The sequence below is a fragment of the Meleagris gallopavo genome, chromosome 7, assembly GCF_905368555.1.
Source record: "Meleagris gallopavo chromosome 7, MGAL_WU_HG_1.1, whole genome shotgun sequence".
Classification (NCBI taxonomy): Eukaryota; Metazoa; Chordata; class Aves; order Galliformes; family Phasianidae; genus Meleagris; species Meleagris gallopavo.
Genome location: NC_139410.1, coordinates 29,901,712 through 29,920,341, shown reverse-complemented (window position 1 = coordinate 29,920,341; position 18,630 = coordinate 29,901,712). Strand labels below are relative to the sequence as shown.

Genomic DNA, 18,630 nt, shown 5'->3' with positions numbered 1-18,630 from the left:
CATGGTTGGAGAAGAAACAAAAAGGAAAATCAGAACATGATCAGAGTGATAGCAAGAAGTCATAAAACTCAAAACTCAGTACTGAAGCTCATACAACAGAAGTCACTTATAGAACAAATATTATCATTTCTTTGCCTACTTCTCTTGCCTCCTGTGATACTTAATAAATCAAACTGAGCACTTTGGCATTTCCTGTCCAGAACATGCAGTTTTTCATTTTTAATCCCATGATCTACTTCTAACTGCAGCTCTAATTGCAGGAGCTATGGTTTCATGAGAACACTTCATGTGACCTAGAAAACAAGCATCTTTTTCTCTCTCTTTTTTTTTTTTTTTTCCCTTTAAATAAAGAACAAAATATTGTCAATTCAATTAATGACTTTAGGGTTTTTCACACAGAACACCATAAGGATTCCTATACCTAAACATGAAACCTAGAGTGGCTAAGTAATTTTCCTTGTTGCCTTGCATGACTAAACACGGCCCATAAAAGTACTCATTTCTGAACAAGGCTCACAGTTGCTCTTTTCTCAGCTTCACACGTTAACCACTGCCATGTCAACTTTTTTTGTAAAAAAAGATAAGTGCTACATTTGATGAAAAAAATGCAAGATACTCATGAAACAATCTTTCTTCCAGCAAATACCAATGAAAATTGAATGCTATTTACTCCAGATCTATTGGCATAACACAAGTACGTCCTAGGCTTCATTATATTGAGTACTATTTTCTAACTACAGATGTGGTGATCAAGAAAGGTGAGGAATTACTAACCAGTTCAGATTGGCTTGAGTATCTCTTTATTGCAGTAAGTAACCACTGACAGTATTACAGTACGCTCTTTGAAAAGATGTCATGCTTGGAACGTGCTTCTCCCTCCCTTGCTCCCTTAATACTCATAGGAAGTTGCTCTGCTCCATCTGTTGATCACCTTTCATTGAAACTACTAGGGAAATGGTGGGATACAGTGGGAAGGTGAGGGGCTGAATTAAGGACCTGTGCTGCAAGACATTTCCTGGAAGCTGATACAATGGGACATGAAAAGTAAAATACTGCCTTGATTAATTTCATACTGTATTGCTTACTAACAAGAAAAAGTGTGTGGGAAATGCAACAGCATTAATATATATCTTGTCCTTGGCCAAGAAGCTTTTTGACTATATCACATGCATAATGGAAAAAGTGCATATGGATAAAGACATACAAATACATATATGTATGTATAAATAGCAAGAAGTTACAGTATATGCCTAAGGCTTCAGTATGAAGTCAGAAATATAGTATTGTGCCACACTCTTACAGAAGTTCTCCTTGTCATTATGTCACTAGTGTGCGTAGATGAAATCTCCATCCGAAGTGTACAAATACTACAGCTTTGTATTTGTTTAGGTACAGATAATCACGTAGTCAAAAGCCAGAAGTTTGAGCAAGATGAAGGAGGGCAGCAATATGTGTTTAGATCTTGTTCTTCAACTTACTTATGTATTTTGTTTGATTGTTTAAGGGGAAAAAAAGAAGTACAAACAAAGCTCTGAAGAAGGAAATGGGACTCCTCTCCCTGCTTTCCAGGGCTAACTTTCTCTCACAGGGTTTGCAGCAGTTCCTTTTCCATGTTATTCTCTCCATAGCAACCAACTGCTACACTGCAATACACATGATTTGATAGGAAGGATGTGGTATTGGAGTACAGAACAAAAGTTAAAGAAGATTGCTGGGAAGCAGCAACTGCAGATTCAAAGACTGCCCTTTTTTAGATGAGTGACAAGCTATTATTCAGATCAGAGTGTATTTATTTTCTCGTGTCGTATTTATGAATAAAAACAGCTCTGTCTCCTCTAACTAGTGTTGAAGCCCAATCAGATGCACTGATTAGTCTCTTGAGCATGATCTAAGGTTAAGTCCATCCGAAAAGACCAGCATTTCCTACCTGTTTTGGCATCACAGCAGACACAGCACTGTCTATAGCACATGTAAATAGCTCCATAAAATTAAGATGGATGGTATTTTAGAAGCCCAAAATTTAAGTGCAACCCAAAATTTAAGTGCAACACAATTGCATAGATTGGTGAAGTGTTTTGAACTCCTTAAACTGTCCTACATTTTCTCTAGCCCCCTATCATAGACAATCCACTTTCATAGTGAATTTACCTTCATATAGCATGTTGATGAGTAAGTTAGCACCAAGAAAAGACCACTTCCCCAAACAAACCTAGGAAATCAGAAAAAAATGTTTCATAAAGCCTTTGCAGCTTCTATCTATACCAATAATTTTTCCTTAGAAATGTCATGAAACAGGAGAGAAGTCAAGACTGCAGTGCTCAGCTACACAACAGACAAAGGAACTTGAATATACTTGTAATAACCTGGCAATTGTCTGTAGTGTGGCTAGTTTGGGCACCTTCCACATTGAATGAGTGCTCTGCCAGAAGCTCTCCCACAATTGCAGAAAGTTCTTTAAGTCTTCAAAGAGTAACAGTAAGAGTTTAACAAATCAGAAGATGAAGGATGCTCTCTAGACACCTGGCATAATCTTCATTCTGGATTCCTCTGCATGACAGGTGCAGCCCATCGAAAGGGAAACAAAACCCAGTTTCTTTGCATTTCAGATAAGTCGTTATTGCTCAACATCACTGAATCTGTGGTGAAGCACTGCCATGAAGTATCTCATGTCAATTCCAGAGCAGGAAATAAACAGTGCTGCAACAACCAGTGAAGGATAGTTCATCTCTGAATTTATCAGATGGCATGCAGAGCACTCAGTGTTCACTTAGGAAACCATTTGTGAATCTGAGGCAAAAGAACTGTTCCCATCAGGAAGCTGACTTTCTCCACTCTTCCAGAAGCTGTCATATCTCTGTTCTGTTAGCATTTACTCAGTGCTAGGTAATCATTTTGGTGATGTGAAAAAAATCTGTGGTGTACAAGCAGACTGCTTGTTTGTTCAGAGAAACTGAGAAGTGAATACAGGTAACATAGGGTGTTTGTTTCCACAGGCAATCCCAAATGGGCTCTTATGTAACTTCAGTACTGTATGCTTAGTTTTATTCCTCTCTTACACTGGCATCTAAAGCATCTTCCAGCAAGACAGAGGAATGCTAATCCCTTTGTAAAAAGTGCACAACATAGAAAAGATAACTGAGCCCCAATCTCTGAAATCCAGGCCACTACGCTACTAGATGACTCAGGAACAAAGTATTGAACATCATCAGCATCTCAATTTCTTAGGGAGATGTGTCAGATACTGAAGATTTCTGAAGCTTTACATTTCAGACAAGGCTTTTTGTCCCTTCCTTCCCCCCTCCCCCCAACATATTGGTGTAGTTCATGGGTGTCCAACCTTTTGGCTTGCCTGGGCCATGCTGAATGAAGAGAAATTGTCAAGGGCAACAAAAACAAAAGACTAGTGGGTTGGACACATATGGTGTCCAGTATTTAAGACGGTTTACTGTTATGGCCTTAATATTTAAAGGGAGACTACAAACAGGAGACAAATGAACTTTTTAGTGATAAGACAAAGGTAGGTAGTTATAGGACAAAGGGGATGGTTTTAAACCAAAGGAGGGAAGATTTAGATTTAGTCAGGGGGAAGTTTTTCCACTGAGAGGATGGTGAGCTGCTGAAACAGGTTGCCAGAGAGGTTGTGGATGCGTCCTCTCTGGAGGCATTCAAGGTCAGGTTGGATGGGGCCCCGGGCAATCTGGTCTACAACTTGATCAAGAGGATGGCAACTGCCTGTGACAGGTGGGGATGGAACCTGATCATCTTTCTAGGTCCCTTCAATCCAAGCCATTGTGTGATTCTATGTTATGTTGCACTGAAGAAATGCAAAACATTATTAACTCACCAAATGATTAGAAACTATGTAATGCATGCAGTAGCAGCTGGGAAAATGCATCTAATACATACTAATACATCTTCAGACTACAGTTTGCATTCTGGGAACAAATCCACATTCAAAATCTCCTTCAGTTTGGATTTTTCAGCCTCATCCCTCCCACAGCAAAAGTAGCATAGTAAAGAACAATACTACTGTAAAATAAATAAACAAAGAAAAACAAATGCAAACCACTTGCATTCTATTTCTTTCAAGTCTGAAGAACTAAAAATAAGACTTCTCCCAAGTGGCACAGTAGGAATTGTGCAAAAGCTACAGAAGTTCAAAGACTGGTCACTGAAGCAACTTTAGCCTTTTGAAGTGTTGAATTCACTTTGAAGATGAGGAACAAACATTGCACTTATACCTGAAAGGTGAGGTGGAGATCCAAAGCCTGAGATTTTCATGAAACCTTCATGAATTCATACCCAGCTCCAGCATGCAAGTCTCTCATAAATTAACAGAACAAAAACAGAGGGAGCTTCCCTGAGCTGTGGAACCTTGCACTACAGCTGCACTCCCACCCATGTGGCAGGCAGTCCTCTCAGATATTTTTAAAAGTTTTATTCTTCAGCTGCAATCTGACATTTTGCAGTGAAGCATAATTTTTTACTGTCTAGAAATTTGTTTTTTCACATTTCTTCCCTGAAGCAATGTCATCCATTAAACGTGTAACTGTGTCAATGGCAGAGTAGTGTTAAACAATTGTCTTTTTCATAACTAAATGGTAATTTTAAGAGGAAATAATTCTTCTCAGTGATTAAGTTTGTATCATAGTTAAAAGGAAAACAGGTTTCAAATATTCAGAAACCTGAAGAGATAGCTTACCTTCAAATTTCACCATTTTTAATCCCTTCCCTTGATCTATCGTTCCAGAAAATACAAGTCTGGTTTCAGAAAATGCAAACCTGGTTTTGCTATTCAGAACATCCGTATCTCCTCTGGTCTTTCAGAGGCTACAGAGCACTCAGCTAGTTACAGAGTGCTGCTCATCCTCCACCAGGAGTGATTTGGTGCCTCCAGCAAAGCAGTAAGCAAGAAGTTCAACATCCTTGCAGCTTTATTTGTGAGTCTGTCCAGAACAACTTTAAATAAAAAACCTAAACCTGAATGCCTTGGCTTCCATGCTTTGCCAGTCTGCTCAAGCAGCTAAGGCATAAGCAGAAAAATGGAGAAGAGCTGTTAAGCTAGCTGTCAATTACTTGTACTCCTGCAGGACAAAAAGCAAACAAGAACTGCTAGCACTTGTGCAAGCTCTGCAGAAAAGAAAGCTGCTTCTATTTTGCAGACATACATGGTGACAACATAACCAGGGCATACAACAGTTACTCAAAGATTGAGTTTTACTCCTAACTTTGCTTCTAAGGCTTGACAAGTTACTTTGTCTCTGTGTTTCTGATCTGTACTACAAAACAAAATGTATTATTTTGTGCTCCTTTGCTTACAGTTTTGAAATTGATTTACAACAGAGAGATGAGTTTAATATCCTAAGTGAGTTATTTCAGGAGAAAAAAAGCAGATCTCAGAACAGTACAGAAGGATATACATGCTTGTCACAATGAATTTATGGATAGGATCATAAGAGCAAAAGTAGGCACACATAATCTGATGCATACACTGCCCTTTCAAACAGAGGATGTGTACACAGCCATCTTATTCCTAGGCTGCTACCTGAAAGTGAAAAATCCTAACATTAATATCCTGCTAGAGCCACAATGCATTTTAATATTTTAAATGAGCAGTTTTGACTTGAGAGCTCTGTAGACACATTTATCATTCAGCTGTACAACCACACTATAAACTGTCAACTCTTCATCTCTGTCCACTTTGACAAATTACTCTTGCAACAGCATTTCCAGTTATCCTTAGCAGCCAACACACCTCATAAATCCACATCATTGCAGTGTTACTAGAATTTTATTTCATGCTTGCATTTGCAAACATTTAAGCTTTCAAGCTCTGCTGCTGGGCATTAATCATGGAATTAATCATAGGATTAAGAATGCCAAATTTAAACTCAAGGTTAGTAACATGCTCAACCAATATTAGTTTTACATTCTGTCACAAGGACAAAATTTAAATAAATAAATAGATAAATACAAGATATTTGTCTGAAGTTTCCAAATATACACACAAATGAAGGTACTTATAGTACTCTTGTTCCATTATGAAACAAGAAGTTGCCCAAATTCTACATTTCTTCTTAACGAAAAATTCACATCCCTACACTCTCGAAAAACCATCCGGCCTCTATAACGTGACAGAGACTGAACATTAGAAAAACAATACATCCTTTGTATCATCTTGGCTTAAGGTTTATAGAAATACTGTGGATCTCCTAAAATATTTTGGCTAGCAGATTAGGCAACAAAAAATGGACAAAAAATTCAGAAAGTTCTACAAGTATAATATTTATAAAAGCACTTGATACAATCTTATGCACACAGTTAATGCAATTTAGAAAATATTTCAATATAGACTAGCTTATTTCATAGCATTCTAAGAAGTGACACCTAATGAATCCTCTTACACCATTTATCAATTAGAAGATTAGTATTTCATTCACGAGCAAGATGAGAATGGCTTCTTCATGCCTCTTCCTGCTAGCTGGGAACTAACAAGCAAAAAGCCAATGGCTCACAGCATTTCCTAAAAGAATAACTGAACTGCTATTTACTAATACAATTTTTCATCCAAAAGGTTTAATGTTTACTAACATATGACATTTAACGTTACCAAGTAATACATTTACTGAATGCAGAGCTTTAAGTGGTAACTTTTCCCTGCTTCACCAACTTCTTGAAAGTTTGATTCCAAATTTCCCTACAAGTCTTGAACTAGGCTAAACAAAAGAATTTGATCCAACTTCCACTGCCATAACCGAGTTCTAGATCAGAACACTGTTAGTGTACTCATCCCTGTAGACTTGGAAGTTTATTTGAGGAAGGTACCATCCATCTGGCATACTAACATATGAGTACAATACAATAATGGTCCTGATCCAAGACATTGGGTCCCGGCTACTGGAACAGTAACAGCTACCATATGCAATAAAAATTAAAGAAATAAAGACTGGGGCAAGAAAGAGTTCACAACTTGCACCATACCTTCAGAATTTTCATTTGTATGTGAAAGAACAAGTGTTTAAGTATATAGGAAGATGTCATATTTCTAACACAGTTACATCATGCTATTTAACATGAAGTTCTGTGCTCAGCGTCCTTCCTGGAAAGCTTCATTTAGGACTAGAAGAAAACAGCAATGTAACTGATGCACCTGAATGGTGTTATCTGCATCTGTACAAGCAAAATTGACAATCTGAAACATAAGATGCATCAGGATCAACATCTACTCACATTTTGCCATGAGGATAAGCTGAAATATCAATTATGAAAAAGACTAACAGCATCAAAAGAGTTTTCAAAACTGATGATCAGAGAAGATTGTCACAGAAATATACACAAGAATATAAAATATTTAATTTGCCATTTAAGAGCATCAGATTCTCACATTCAGTTGACAGGTATCCTCACTTCTAAGATACATCTGCATTAAAAACATGAAGCATCAGCTGGCTGACAGTACACCACAGCAAAAAAGCAACTTCACTAATACTAAAACATAACCTTTCAGTAGAAACTTAGATCAACTTCAGGTGATTATGAAACTGTACATTCCGCTTCTATAACAAATAAAGTAAGTAAAATAGTAATCCTGTGACTTTTCCATCCCAGCTTTACAGCCTTTTCATAAATTCACATTAAGTGCTAGCATTGGAGTGAGTCAAATTTGCAGTTAAAGGCAGCATTTTTTATTCCTTTGGATAGGTGTTTAGATACGCATATAACTACTGCTTCAAGCAAATGCTTCAAGAAGTTCAGCTACCATTGAATGGTAGCTGAACAAAACAAAATCTGCTTTCACTACAACTGAGTTACTTATATAAAAGACTTACTGTTTTAAACTCAGAAAAAACAGAATTTAAGAACTCAACCTATTCCCCCCAATTTTGCAGTATCTACACAATTAAAGCAATTTCACAATTCTACAATCACATTAGCTCTCCAACTTTTCTACAGGTAGAATTTCACCATGTATCTATACTACTACCCAGATCAGTTGCTGTAAGTTAGCAATATTTTATTAATAAGAAGAAAAGGGTCAACTGATCAAATACACCTGATTATTTCTGGCACGTACACCACAAGCTACTAACTGAGCCCACAGAAAAACTCAATAAAATTTCACCTTGGAGAACAAATATTATTCAGGAAACAGGAAACTCTTGAGGAACAAGCAAACCAACACAGCATAAGGGCAAGCCCCCTACTCAGCTGTGTACAAAACTAGGACAGACACCAAAAACTTTAACTGACATTATCTGCAAATTCACTCAAAAATAATGACTTTGGGGGGTTATTATTTCCTGTTAATAGCTTCCAATTTGTTCCACTTTCCAAATTGCACATTCCAAACATTTCCCCTAATATTCCTGTTTACTGCTACCTCAGGAGCTACACAGAAAATAACAGAAAAAGTACTCAGATGTGAAGATCTATGATAAAGCTTCTTTCTTCAGTTACACAGGATATCTAGTGAAAACTCACTGAACAGTGGCTGTTTACACCAATTCAGTTATAAACATTAAGATTCTCCAGGCTAGAAACACCTGGAAGATCTAAGAAAAATAGCAACAGTTTTCTTAATAACTCTGTTCTAATTGTTTTCTGAAGAAAATCATGATTTGTTTTGAGAAATTGCTAGCAAATAGTTTCCAAAAACTATGGAGGCACCATAATGTTCCCCTTAGATGGACAAAAAAATTACTGACCTCACTGAGGTAAATAAAAAAGGAGCACGTGGACCCATCTACACCATAACTTGCATAACAGGGATCCGATCGCCACATATCTTTCATCCACTGAAACAAAACAAAGATACAGTCTGTTAGGTTTAAGCACCACATAATAACTCTAAATTACACTATTTCACACTGAAGTCAAAAATAACAGAGGAAAGCTGTGAGTCACTATATCCAAACAAACAAAAATGACAAATAACCAAAAGGAAGTTTGGGAATATTTTGCAGCACGCTGCGTGTCAGCATTCAACTACACTGGGGAAGTAATTACATACCAAACTTGAGTACAGTTTATACAAAGTGATAACCACGCAAACAAAAGCAAATATCAAAAAGAAAATATATTCAAGGATTCACACATGTGGGTGTGGCTGGAGTTGACTTCTATTGCCCCTATTGCAGCTGCTCTGGAATGTAACAGGCTGTTTGAATTACAAAGATTGGAATCTGCCTGATTCTGGCAAGAATCTGACATTTCTGAAGAAGCAAATGATTCATTTACAGTCTTATTTTAGCAGCTGAATGATGTATGACATAGCCACTTTGCAGCCAGTATGTGAAAATGGACCAAAACACAGGCCAGAGAATCAACAATTAGAGATCTATCTTTAAAAAAATAAAAAACTGAAAAATCCCCACAAAAAAACAAAACAAACAAAAAAAACAACACAAAAAATGAGCCAAAGAGTTTTATTTACAGAAAAAAAAGGTAACAAAACTCTGCATGGACTTTTCCAGTTGTTTACATCTTCAGTAAAAAAAATTGTAATACTTGATAATTATATGTGAACATCCAGCAATTTTCCTTTAAGTTTTGAGTGACGTGTCTCCTCAACATCATCTTTTTTACTCAACTTTTCTTCTTTTACACCACTGAGTAGTGACTTCTTGCAACAGATATTGTGTTTTTAACAAAATAAATGTAACAAATTAAAAACAGCTCATAGTTACCTTTATTTTCCCTTCACAGTGAGGAAAACCATCCATAGGAGGCAATTCACACTGTTCTTGGGCTCCATTTATGAGATCTAAAGAGAAACAAACCATGACTGAATTTCATTTCACAGTTCTAACAGATAGCCTAATGAATTCCTCCTTTTAAGAATCTACATCCAGACATGGCTGAAGAATCCTACTATGTAGCATTTGTTATAACATTAAAGCTCAGAAGACAGCTCCTTTTCCCATCCTTACTACATTACTACATCATCTGATTTGAACTACAGTTAGAAACAGAGGAAACATCCTTTTAAGATATCATAAGTGTAGGGGTAGGCAGTATTTCCCAGCATGTCTAGCTCAGTGTGCCCACACTGCCAAATAAGCTTACTTCTGCTTTGTTCCCAGGCTTCCACCATCCTCGCTACTGTTAGAGCTTTCTCCTTTGACTGGAACCAGATGTGAGTGTATCTTATGTATTCCATGGAAACTTGGGAGCATCTCAAACAGGTACCAGCAATGCATAGTTTCAAATAGATTACAAAGAGAGCACGAAGAAAATGGAACCCTGGGGATGCTTATCTACACACCTTGATCTTCCAAATCTAGATAGAAGTAATAGTTTTTCCACGCTGGAAACAACCACACCATTAAGTCTGACATAAATGCTATTTTTGATGGAAAACAGTATTTAAGAAATGACTTAGATTTTTATCCTTAATTAGGATTTATAGCAATTAAAATGCAAATTACGAGGCCTCTTTCCAGCTAAAGCTTGGAACTTCAAGCCAACAGCTAGAAACACAAAAACTGTCAAATCAGTACAGAACAATACTAGATAAGACAATTCTTTCTCTTAAGCTTTGAGTCATGACATTAATTTCCATTCTACAGACACTTAGGTGCTTCGAACCCAACTTCATTCTTATTGACAGAGAATTATTAAGCATCCACCTAACACATTAGTACACTGAAAGTCAATGCATTGACAAATTGAAAACATGAACGTGAGCATATTATAAATCTAAGAGCTCACAGATGCTTTTTAATGCAGTGCCCTATTAAGTGAGGTCCTGAGACACTCAATATATCGCTGCAAATCCATCCTGATGTTCAGACAGCAGCCATGTGTTCCCCTCACAAATGTCTGTGACTCTTTAAAAATTAACAGCTCTGCATCAGAGATTGCTAGTGCACAGCAGGTGAAACTGAACTTGTGAACAATTATGAGCTATTTCAGTGCAAAGTCTGGCACATTCACATGACTGACTTGGCAGATCTAAGCTAAGCCACCTGACCTTGCACCAGAAAAGGTACTTCTCCTTTGTTGCTGTGCATGAGTAAAGAGAGATTGGGTAAAGTCACACGCCTCTGACGTTGCAATATTTGAACACCACTTTACAGGTACAGATCTTCACTGCTCTCACAACTAATCACAATGTCATGAACTTTTGTTTGTTTAACTGAAGCTTTATAGCCCCCAAGAGAAAACTTTGGCTCAAAGAACAATCTGCAATAGGAAAATGATTTTGTTTGCTTCCTAATCACTCACTAACAGAACAGTAAAAAAAAAAAAAAAAAAGATCAGTACGTGCTACATACATGTTTTGTCCCTATGCTATATGCACAGCCTTCAAAGAAAGAATTTTATGAGAGGCATAAGAATAATTGTGCTGTTTTTTCTCTGTCATACAGCTAGAAAGACTGGAAATAATTCATAAAAATAGCAAGCTTAATAATAGTTACCATTAATTGAAACAAAGACTCAAAAGAATAGTTATTCAGTAGTGATTATTGCTTGGTAGGTATTTTATGTGTCACAAATTTTTAAAAACTTCTATTAAAACAAAAAAGCCACAATACTACTGAACTTGCAGACTGTGATACCAGCAGCCTATCTTGCCTTCTAAGGACCAACTCTTCATTCTTCAGAGAATATAAGCATCTAAAGAATTTAACATGACACAGAAGCTTGTGGAATACACTTAGGAATATGAGGCAAAAACCCTCATTCTTGGACTAGAGCAAAAAAAAAAAAAAAAAAAAAAAAAAAAGCGTATTAAAAAAACCCCCATGATTATCTCTAGCACAGATAATATCTCAACTCAAAGCATTCCTATCAGGAGTTTTCACAAAAGCAGAATTCTCCTTAGTATCAAAAGGATAGAGTAATCATCTTTCTTTTTTATGCTTTTGATCAATCAATACATGTACTATTCTTACTTCAATTCACAGAATTTTCTTTTTTGCTTCTATGTCTGTCCAGAAATCTGGCATTTAAGGTTAGAAGCAACACTGCAGTTAAAGATTTTTTTGTTTGTGCAAGATCTCCCTTCCCCTTCTCCTCTAATTAAGACATTCTGAATTTAATTCACATTTTCCTCTCCAGCTGGTAAGAGAGTGAATTTGCAGTGTGAGCTGAAAGAACTATCAATGTATTCAAAGAAATCAACGAAAGGTTACAATAATTTTAAATGCAGAGCACAAAATGCTTCCCACTAACATTTTAGAATCTTCAGTAGCAAAAGCATTGGTATGATTTAGAGAAAATTAACTTTCCTACTGCTAGTCCATCCTCACACCAGCTGTGCTGCTGTGTTCCATTAACACTACTGAAATCGATGCAATGTTAGGAGATTTCAAGTAGCAGTCAAGTGGTTAATCAAAATGCAGCCCAGGGGACCACTAACAGCCCCTTTCAGCATTACTAATACAGCTTAGCACTGCAGTGGAAAATAGTCATGTGTGGTCCTCTGCACAGTCATTATACTGTGCTGTAATGGTGAGGCTTGAAAACACACAATTCTCCTTAGCTCCACGCTGTTGGATTTGCAGGAAGCAAACTGACAGAAAAGTGGGAAAAGCTGCTTGCTATTATATGTTGTGTGGAAAAAGAATACAATGGATAAAGCACAATAAATATGAGTCTAAGCAAAGCATTACCTGAAGAAAGCTGTAATCTTGGCTATAAGAATCAGTGCAGCCCACATCCTATTACATCTGGTACACCATGATGTTTTGTGAGGACTGGTTTGGTTCTCAGTGCAGCATCATGGATAATATTGTACCTGCTGTTTTAACTGAAGAAAAGCCTTCTGTGGTGCTTTTAAGAGGACAGCTTTGGAAATTCAAAACAACAAGCAATACTTGGGCTTTTTATTAAGTTTTTCTCTGCAAGCACAGAACTATGGGATAAGGTAGAGTTGCAGACAGTTAAACAAACCTCTCCTGTGCAAAACAAAGTTCACTGGAAAGAGCCATAGAAATAAATCAACTGATCATGAAGTTATCTGATTCTTCCTTCCCACCCAGAAGCCTTCAGCATGTCACCCCAAAGCACGCAGGATAAAGTGCATGGAAACACAAAGACAAACATTCTTTTCGCCATAGTAACATTAAATAAAAATGCCTGTTTTCAGCATTGCTGAAACTGAGTTGTCAGTCTGCCTTGCTACATGTTCACAAAGGTGCCAGATATCTGACAGGCATCCATGCCATCATCTCTTAGATGACAAATACTGAAGTCTGCAGTCAAATTAGTCTTAACATCTTTAAAGTCACTTGAGTTGTTAAAGAGAATTCAACAGCCTATATATCAGAACATGTTCATGCATAAGCTAGAAATGCTCTGGAAACTATGAATAGATACAGAGAAAATATTCTTTTTTGAGTAGTGCAACAGCTCTCCAAGAACCACCTATGTTCAAAGAGGAAGTAGGGGGGAATTTGACATTAACCTTTATTTGCTATTTTTATGGGATCAAAGGCACACTTAAGATCTTCCTAAGTCATATTTTTCAATGCAAAAGAACACTTTGTAAACAACCAGACTGGCACAGCTTTCAGTGCTTATACTATCTAAGATAGTGACAATTACAAAAAACATTTTTTCTTTTACTGAACATGCACAGAAGTACAGCAAGGACAATGGTCTAGAGTACCTTCACTCTTACTTTAAGTCAACATCTTTATTTTAAAAAATGTTTTGTAGCATGCATATTCGTTATTAATACCATTATTGTTTACCAGCACTCTAAAGAATGAGGAATTGTAACAGTTTAAATAAAATTAAATTAGTCTCAGCTATCTGAAGTACACAGCAAGGGTTCACAGCTAAAAAACAAAACCTACATCACACAAAGCTCACATATGCTGCTTATCAGAAAAAAATCCCATGAAGAAAATAGGAGAGATTCGTTGAGTATTTCTGTGCAGGGAGGTTGTCTTGTGTGATGAAATATGCTTAGTGGAATTCTATCCTACAAAGCCATGAAGCTAAACAATAGTTTATCATAGAAAAGCCCTAGTGTTAAAAACCAAATTGCCTAAAAGAAGTTGATCTTCTACCTGTCACATGGATCCAACCATTCAGCTGCAACAGAAGCTGTGTTGTGGAGAAGCTCTGCTTCAAAGTGCCACGATTTCACATTTACCCATTTCTATTTTATCGTCTTAAAAACAGTCATTTAAGATTTACCTAGCTTGTTATTATTGGCAGTGTCTCAAGGCTTTCTGTTTAAACTGGAGAAAAACTCTTATCTGCTATGCACCTATGTTTATATTGGTATCTGCTTATGTAAACAAGAAAATATTATTTGTCACAAAACCAGAGAAGATGGCTACCAAATCTCTCTAAAGCTTTTTAAAAAAAACTTGGACAAATGAAAGCAGAGGAGATAGAAAGAAAAAAGATTTCATTGCATCTGTCAGTGACTGGCTGATGTCTTGTAAACATCTCTGTTAACATTTTACTCTTCCATAAATCTGAGGTTCTGAAAAAGCAGTTGAAAATTGTCAGGGTCAAATCAACAAGGTTGCTTGACATTTCTGAGGAAGGAAGAAGAACAAGGAAAGCATGCTTATAATTTTACACAAGGACCTAAGAAGGGGGGAAAAAAAGGAATACAAACTCCTACACAAGCTGTTCAAGCTGCTATACAGCTTTGCTTCTTAACATCATCCATGCAGTCCATCAGCTCACATCATCCTCAAGTAGAGATCCCATGCTCAACTCCTTTGGGATTAGGATTAAAAATATTTGAGACAGAAAGAGCTCCTGCTCGATTCTCCTCTCACTCAAACCAAAAGAAAAAAGAAACTAGTTTGCTCCTAGAATCATAGTATCACTCAGGTTGAAAGAGTCCACTAAGATCATCTAGTCCAATCATCAGCCCTGACTTCTCAACGAAAGATTCTACAAAATTAAGAGGAAGAAACCAGATGTAGCAACACACTACAAACACTAATCCTAAACAAAAAACAGATGTGAATAGTCAGTACATTCTACATGTAAGTGAACAATATAAGTTGTCTGAAAATCCAAAGGGGAAGAGAGAGATTCTGGTCTCTAAATTTAGAGAACTGAAGAATGAATCAAACATAAGTTTGAATTTACCTACTTCAGAGGGAGCCAAGCTACAGTCCTTGCTAAATCCTCAACATTTCCTCCCACCGTTACCACCTTCTTATCATGATATGATAATCCAGATGGATTTTCTTCAGATCATTTAACATGCCAAGAACTTCACACATCACTATGAAGTGATATCTTCTGCTGCAGATTTCAATTCTACAGCACACTTGACAGCCAGAGGTAAAACAATTAAAAAACAAAACAAAACAACAACAACAACAACAAAAAACACACCAAAAAACAATAGAACACAGCAACTACATTTCTCTATGCCTTGCCAAATAGAGAGCACAAGTGATAAGGAGACTTTTAGAAAGTGATGAATAGCTAATTCCACACAGCCCCTAGATTTTAAACACTCAGTGATATTCCTAAGATGTTTGTACATCTGCCCCAAAGCACAGTTATAAATACTGTTCAAAGCATACATTTTACTTATGTTAAGGAATGTCCAAATAGCAGTCTATCTTGGGTTTAAGCATGATAATGAGATTGCCACACTAAAACTCATGGGCTCTGTGCCAAGTAATATCTATCACATAAATTTAGGCTCCCGTGGTCAAAGCATAGGCTAAAGGATTGATCAAAACTGTTTTAGGAAGCCACAAACATTTCTGTTGGGCTGCTGTTACAAGAGATCAAGAGCCACAATGGGTACTGCTAGGCAGATTTAATTCAGGTTCTGGTTGTATTACTAAACCTAAAGTAAAGATAGATAAATGTTCAAAACTGCCTTCTTTTTCCTTCACTGACAGGCTCCTTCACAGAAAGCATTGCTCAATCCTTTATGAGATGATGGTAATTTTATGATGTAATTTATTATTTTTTGCATAATACACCAAGTTGTAAACCCTCCCAGTTCAACAACCATCTGGACCTTTGGATTCTGTGGCTCATATTATCTAACATTAGATACACAGTTAGTCTGCATTCTGCTTGTTGAACATTGGTTTATTATATTTTATATTGAATCTTTGTTGCCCATATACTGGATGTTTTATCTCTTCCTAAACAAATTTGCCTACTTCATCATTTTCATACTGGTGCTATTATTTACTTATCAAGAAAACCTATAGAAGAAGCTTAAGATGATCTTCAGTTGCCCTTCAAATAACCTCATACAGTAGTTCCAGTTGTTCTAGAAGTAGCTACAAAAAGTAGAAAGATTATTTATTAGGTCTCTCCTCATTTATATGATTCAGATGACCTTTTCCATCTGTTTCTTCACATTTGAGGCTGTAAGGGATGAGTGTGTCCTTATTAACCCTGTCATAGGCACCTGCTGCACACTAACAAACACACAGCAGACCTGTTCAGGCACCTGCTGTGACCACTCAATGTCTGGATATGTATATCTACAAAAGAATATTAAAAACATTAGAAAAGAACATAGAAAATTTGTAAGTTTTGTTTTTCTTCTTTTCACTAGAAAGAAGATGACAGATTCAATATCAAGAGAACGTGGTAACTTCAGCTTACATGTAGTACATTAGAAGCAACCCTGCAAGTTTCTCAGTTACACATAAGAACTTTCCTGGACCAACAGATATCTTATAGTCAACATGTGTATGGGCAAAATTAAATATCCTCTGATCTCAGCTCTTTGAGAAACATTGCAGCATTTTTAAACAAGATGACTTTTCAGCTACTTTTTCAGCAACTGCAACTGGCAACTATTTCTGAAAACACATCCTCTTCAGTATTGTGTGGACTACTCACATACTCAAACACAAACTTGCATCTAGGCTAAAAACAGGAAGAAGACAAACATACATTTTAATATGATGAATGGAGTTCTATTTTTGTACTGCCGTTCTGCTTATCTATATAGATATTGTGAAAAATTAAAAAAAAAAATGGAATTCCAATGTGGTCCAATTGGCAGTGCCCTTAATCTTCCTTAATATATGGAATTTTGCAATCCAGAAATCTGAGTCATAACTACATACTTATCATGTTTATCACACTCAGATAAAATCAATTAAAAAAAAAAAAAAGCCAGACTAATTCCAGTTACTGGACTCAGAAACTAAACTAGAATACTTCCATTTTCTCATGCTCCTCCAACCCAGCATTTAAAAACTGTTCTTACAACTGTTTTCTGAATTACAGGCATGTACCTAAAAAAAAGATCCCACTTGCAGACAGGCTTTGGAAGGAGAAATGTCCACTAATCATTTTTCTGTTCCTCCTAGCTTGCAAATAAAAAGTCCTTTTTTTTTTTTTTTTTAATTTTCTAAATTAATGAATGTGTTAGCAATACTTAAGATCAGCAATTGCAACATTTATTTACTAAGTTTATTTTTTGAGTTCCATGCAGTAACTATGTAACTTCTAGAGTTTGTTACTGTCAGGAAACTACTATGAAGACAGAAGTAGAAACAAAATTTTCATTTCCATTTGGAAACGCCTCCACTTTTTGCTTCAAATGGACAAATATAAGCACTTGAACTAGCAATACACAGGGATTAGCCCATCAGTGCTACCCATCCTGGAGATACCTGAACACTGACATCATCCAAACAGGCACCAGAACAATATATAATCAAAACTTAAGTAACTGTCCCTTAAAGGTTTTTCTGTTCTTGCTATTTACTACAGGTGGTTCAGATATTTCAAATTTAGGGCATCAAAAGTCAAAACCTAAAACTCTAACAAGGCAAATAGTGCTCTTTGCCGCAGATCAAGCCCCAGGCAACAAAAAACGACATACATACAGAAGTCTGAGAACTTCTACCAAGCTTCTTAAAATTTGCTTGTGAGTATCAAAACAGTGATACTTGTCAACTCCAAAAACAATCAAATTCATCTGTCTTAAGTACTGACTAAATGTGTTTTCTGGTCAGACAAAAATCATGGTTCTTTGCTTACACATCAGGAAGCAACAACAAGAGTTTACTTCTTCTACATCTATATATCTATATATATATAAGATATATAAGAATATATATCATTCACTGAAATAACAGCATCAAATCTCTCTGTTGTCAAACTATAAAAGGTAAAATGAAAAATGACCTTGGATATTTATTTATAATCCTGAAACTATAGCAGTATTATACTAGCTCACATTCCAACGATGATTAAAAAATAGTGGTGTATTCCTTGTGCTAGTAACATGGTTTACTCTGACAGCACTCTCCAAGTGTTGTATTTCTTTAGTTTCTAATCTGTCTTCAGCCTAACGAAGACAAAAGACTTAGGAAAAAATAGTTACTGCAAGGTAAACAGTAGTATAAAATGAATGCAAAGGGCTTGCTAAATTCCTATGAGCACACTTCCACATTATTTGGCAAATGAGACACAGAAGACCTCTCTCACTGAGACACAATGGGTGTTGAATATCCTAATATGAACAGAATAGGATAGAGAAGTGAACACTTAGGTCTGCTGGCATGCTTTAATCATGTCATCATTTCTCAATCACTCTCCCTGACGTCCTGACAATGGCACTTCCCTACCAAAGCTTACATCTACTCCATTTTACTATATCTGAACACAGTCTCTCAAGATTAGTATTTATTTTGCTAGCAAAGCCAAGCG

At 36.5% G+C, this 18,630-nt stretch overlaps 1 protein-coding gene across 4 annotated transcripts in view; it reads right to left on the bottom strand.

The window, feature by feature from the left end:
- Positions 1-18,630, bottom strand: part of MGAT5 (alpha-1,6-mannosylglycoprotein 6-beta-N-acetylglucosaminyltransferase) — a 115,526-nt gene that overhangs the window by 48,521 nt on the left and 48,375 nt on the right. For all 4 annotated transcript variants that reach the window (XM_085228765.1, XM_085228768.1, XM_085228766.1 and 1 more), the window contains 2 exons: positions 9,687-9,763; positions 8,706-8,795 (listed from right to left, as the gene is read on the bottom strand). In XM_085228765.1, the coding sequence (XP_085084891.1) occupies positions 8,706-8,795; positions 9,687-9,763 (167 nt within the window). The remainder of the gene's footprint in view (positions 1-8,705; positions 8,796-9,686; positions 9,764-18,630) is intronic.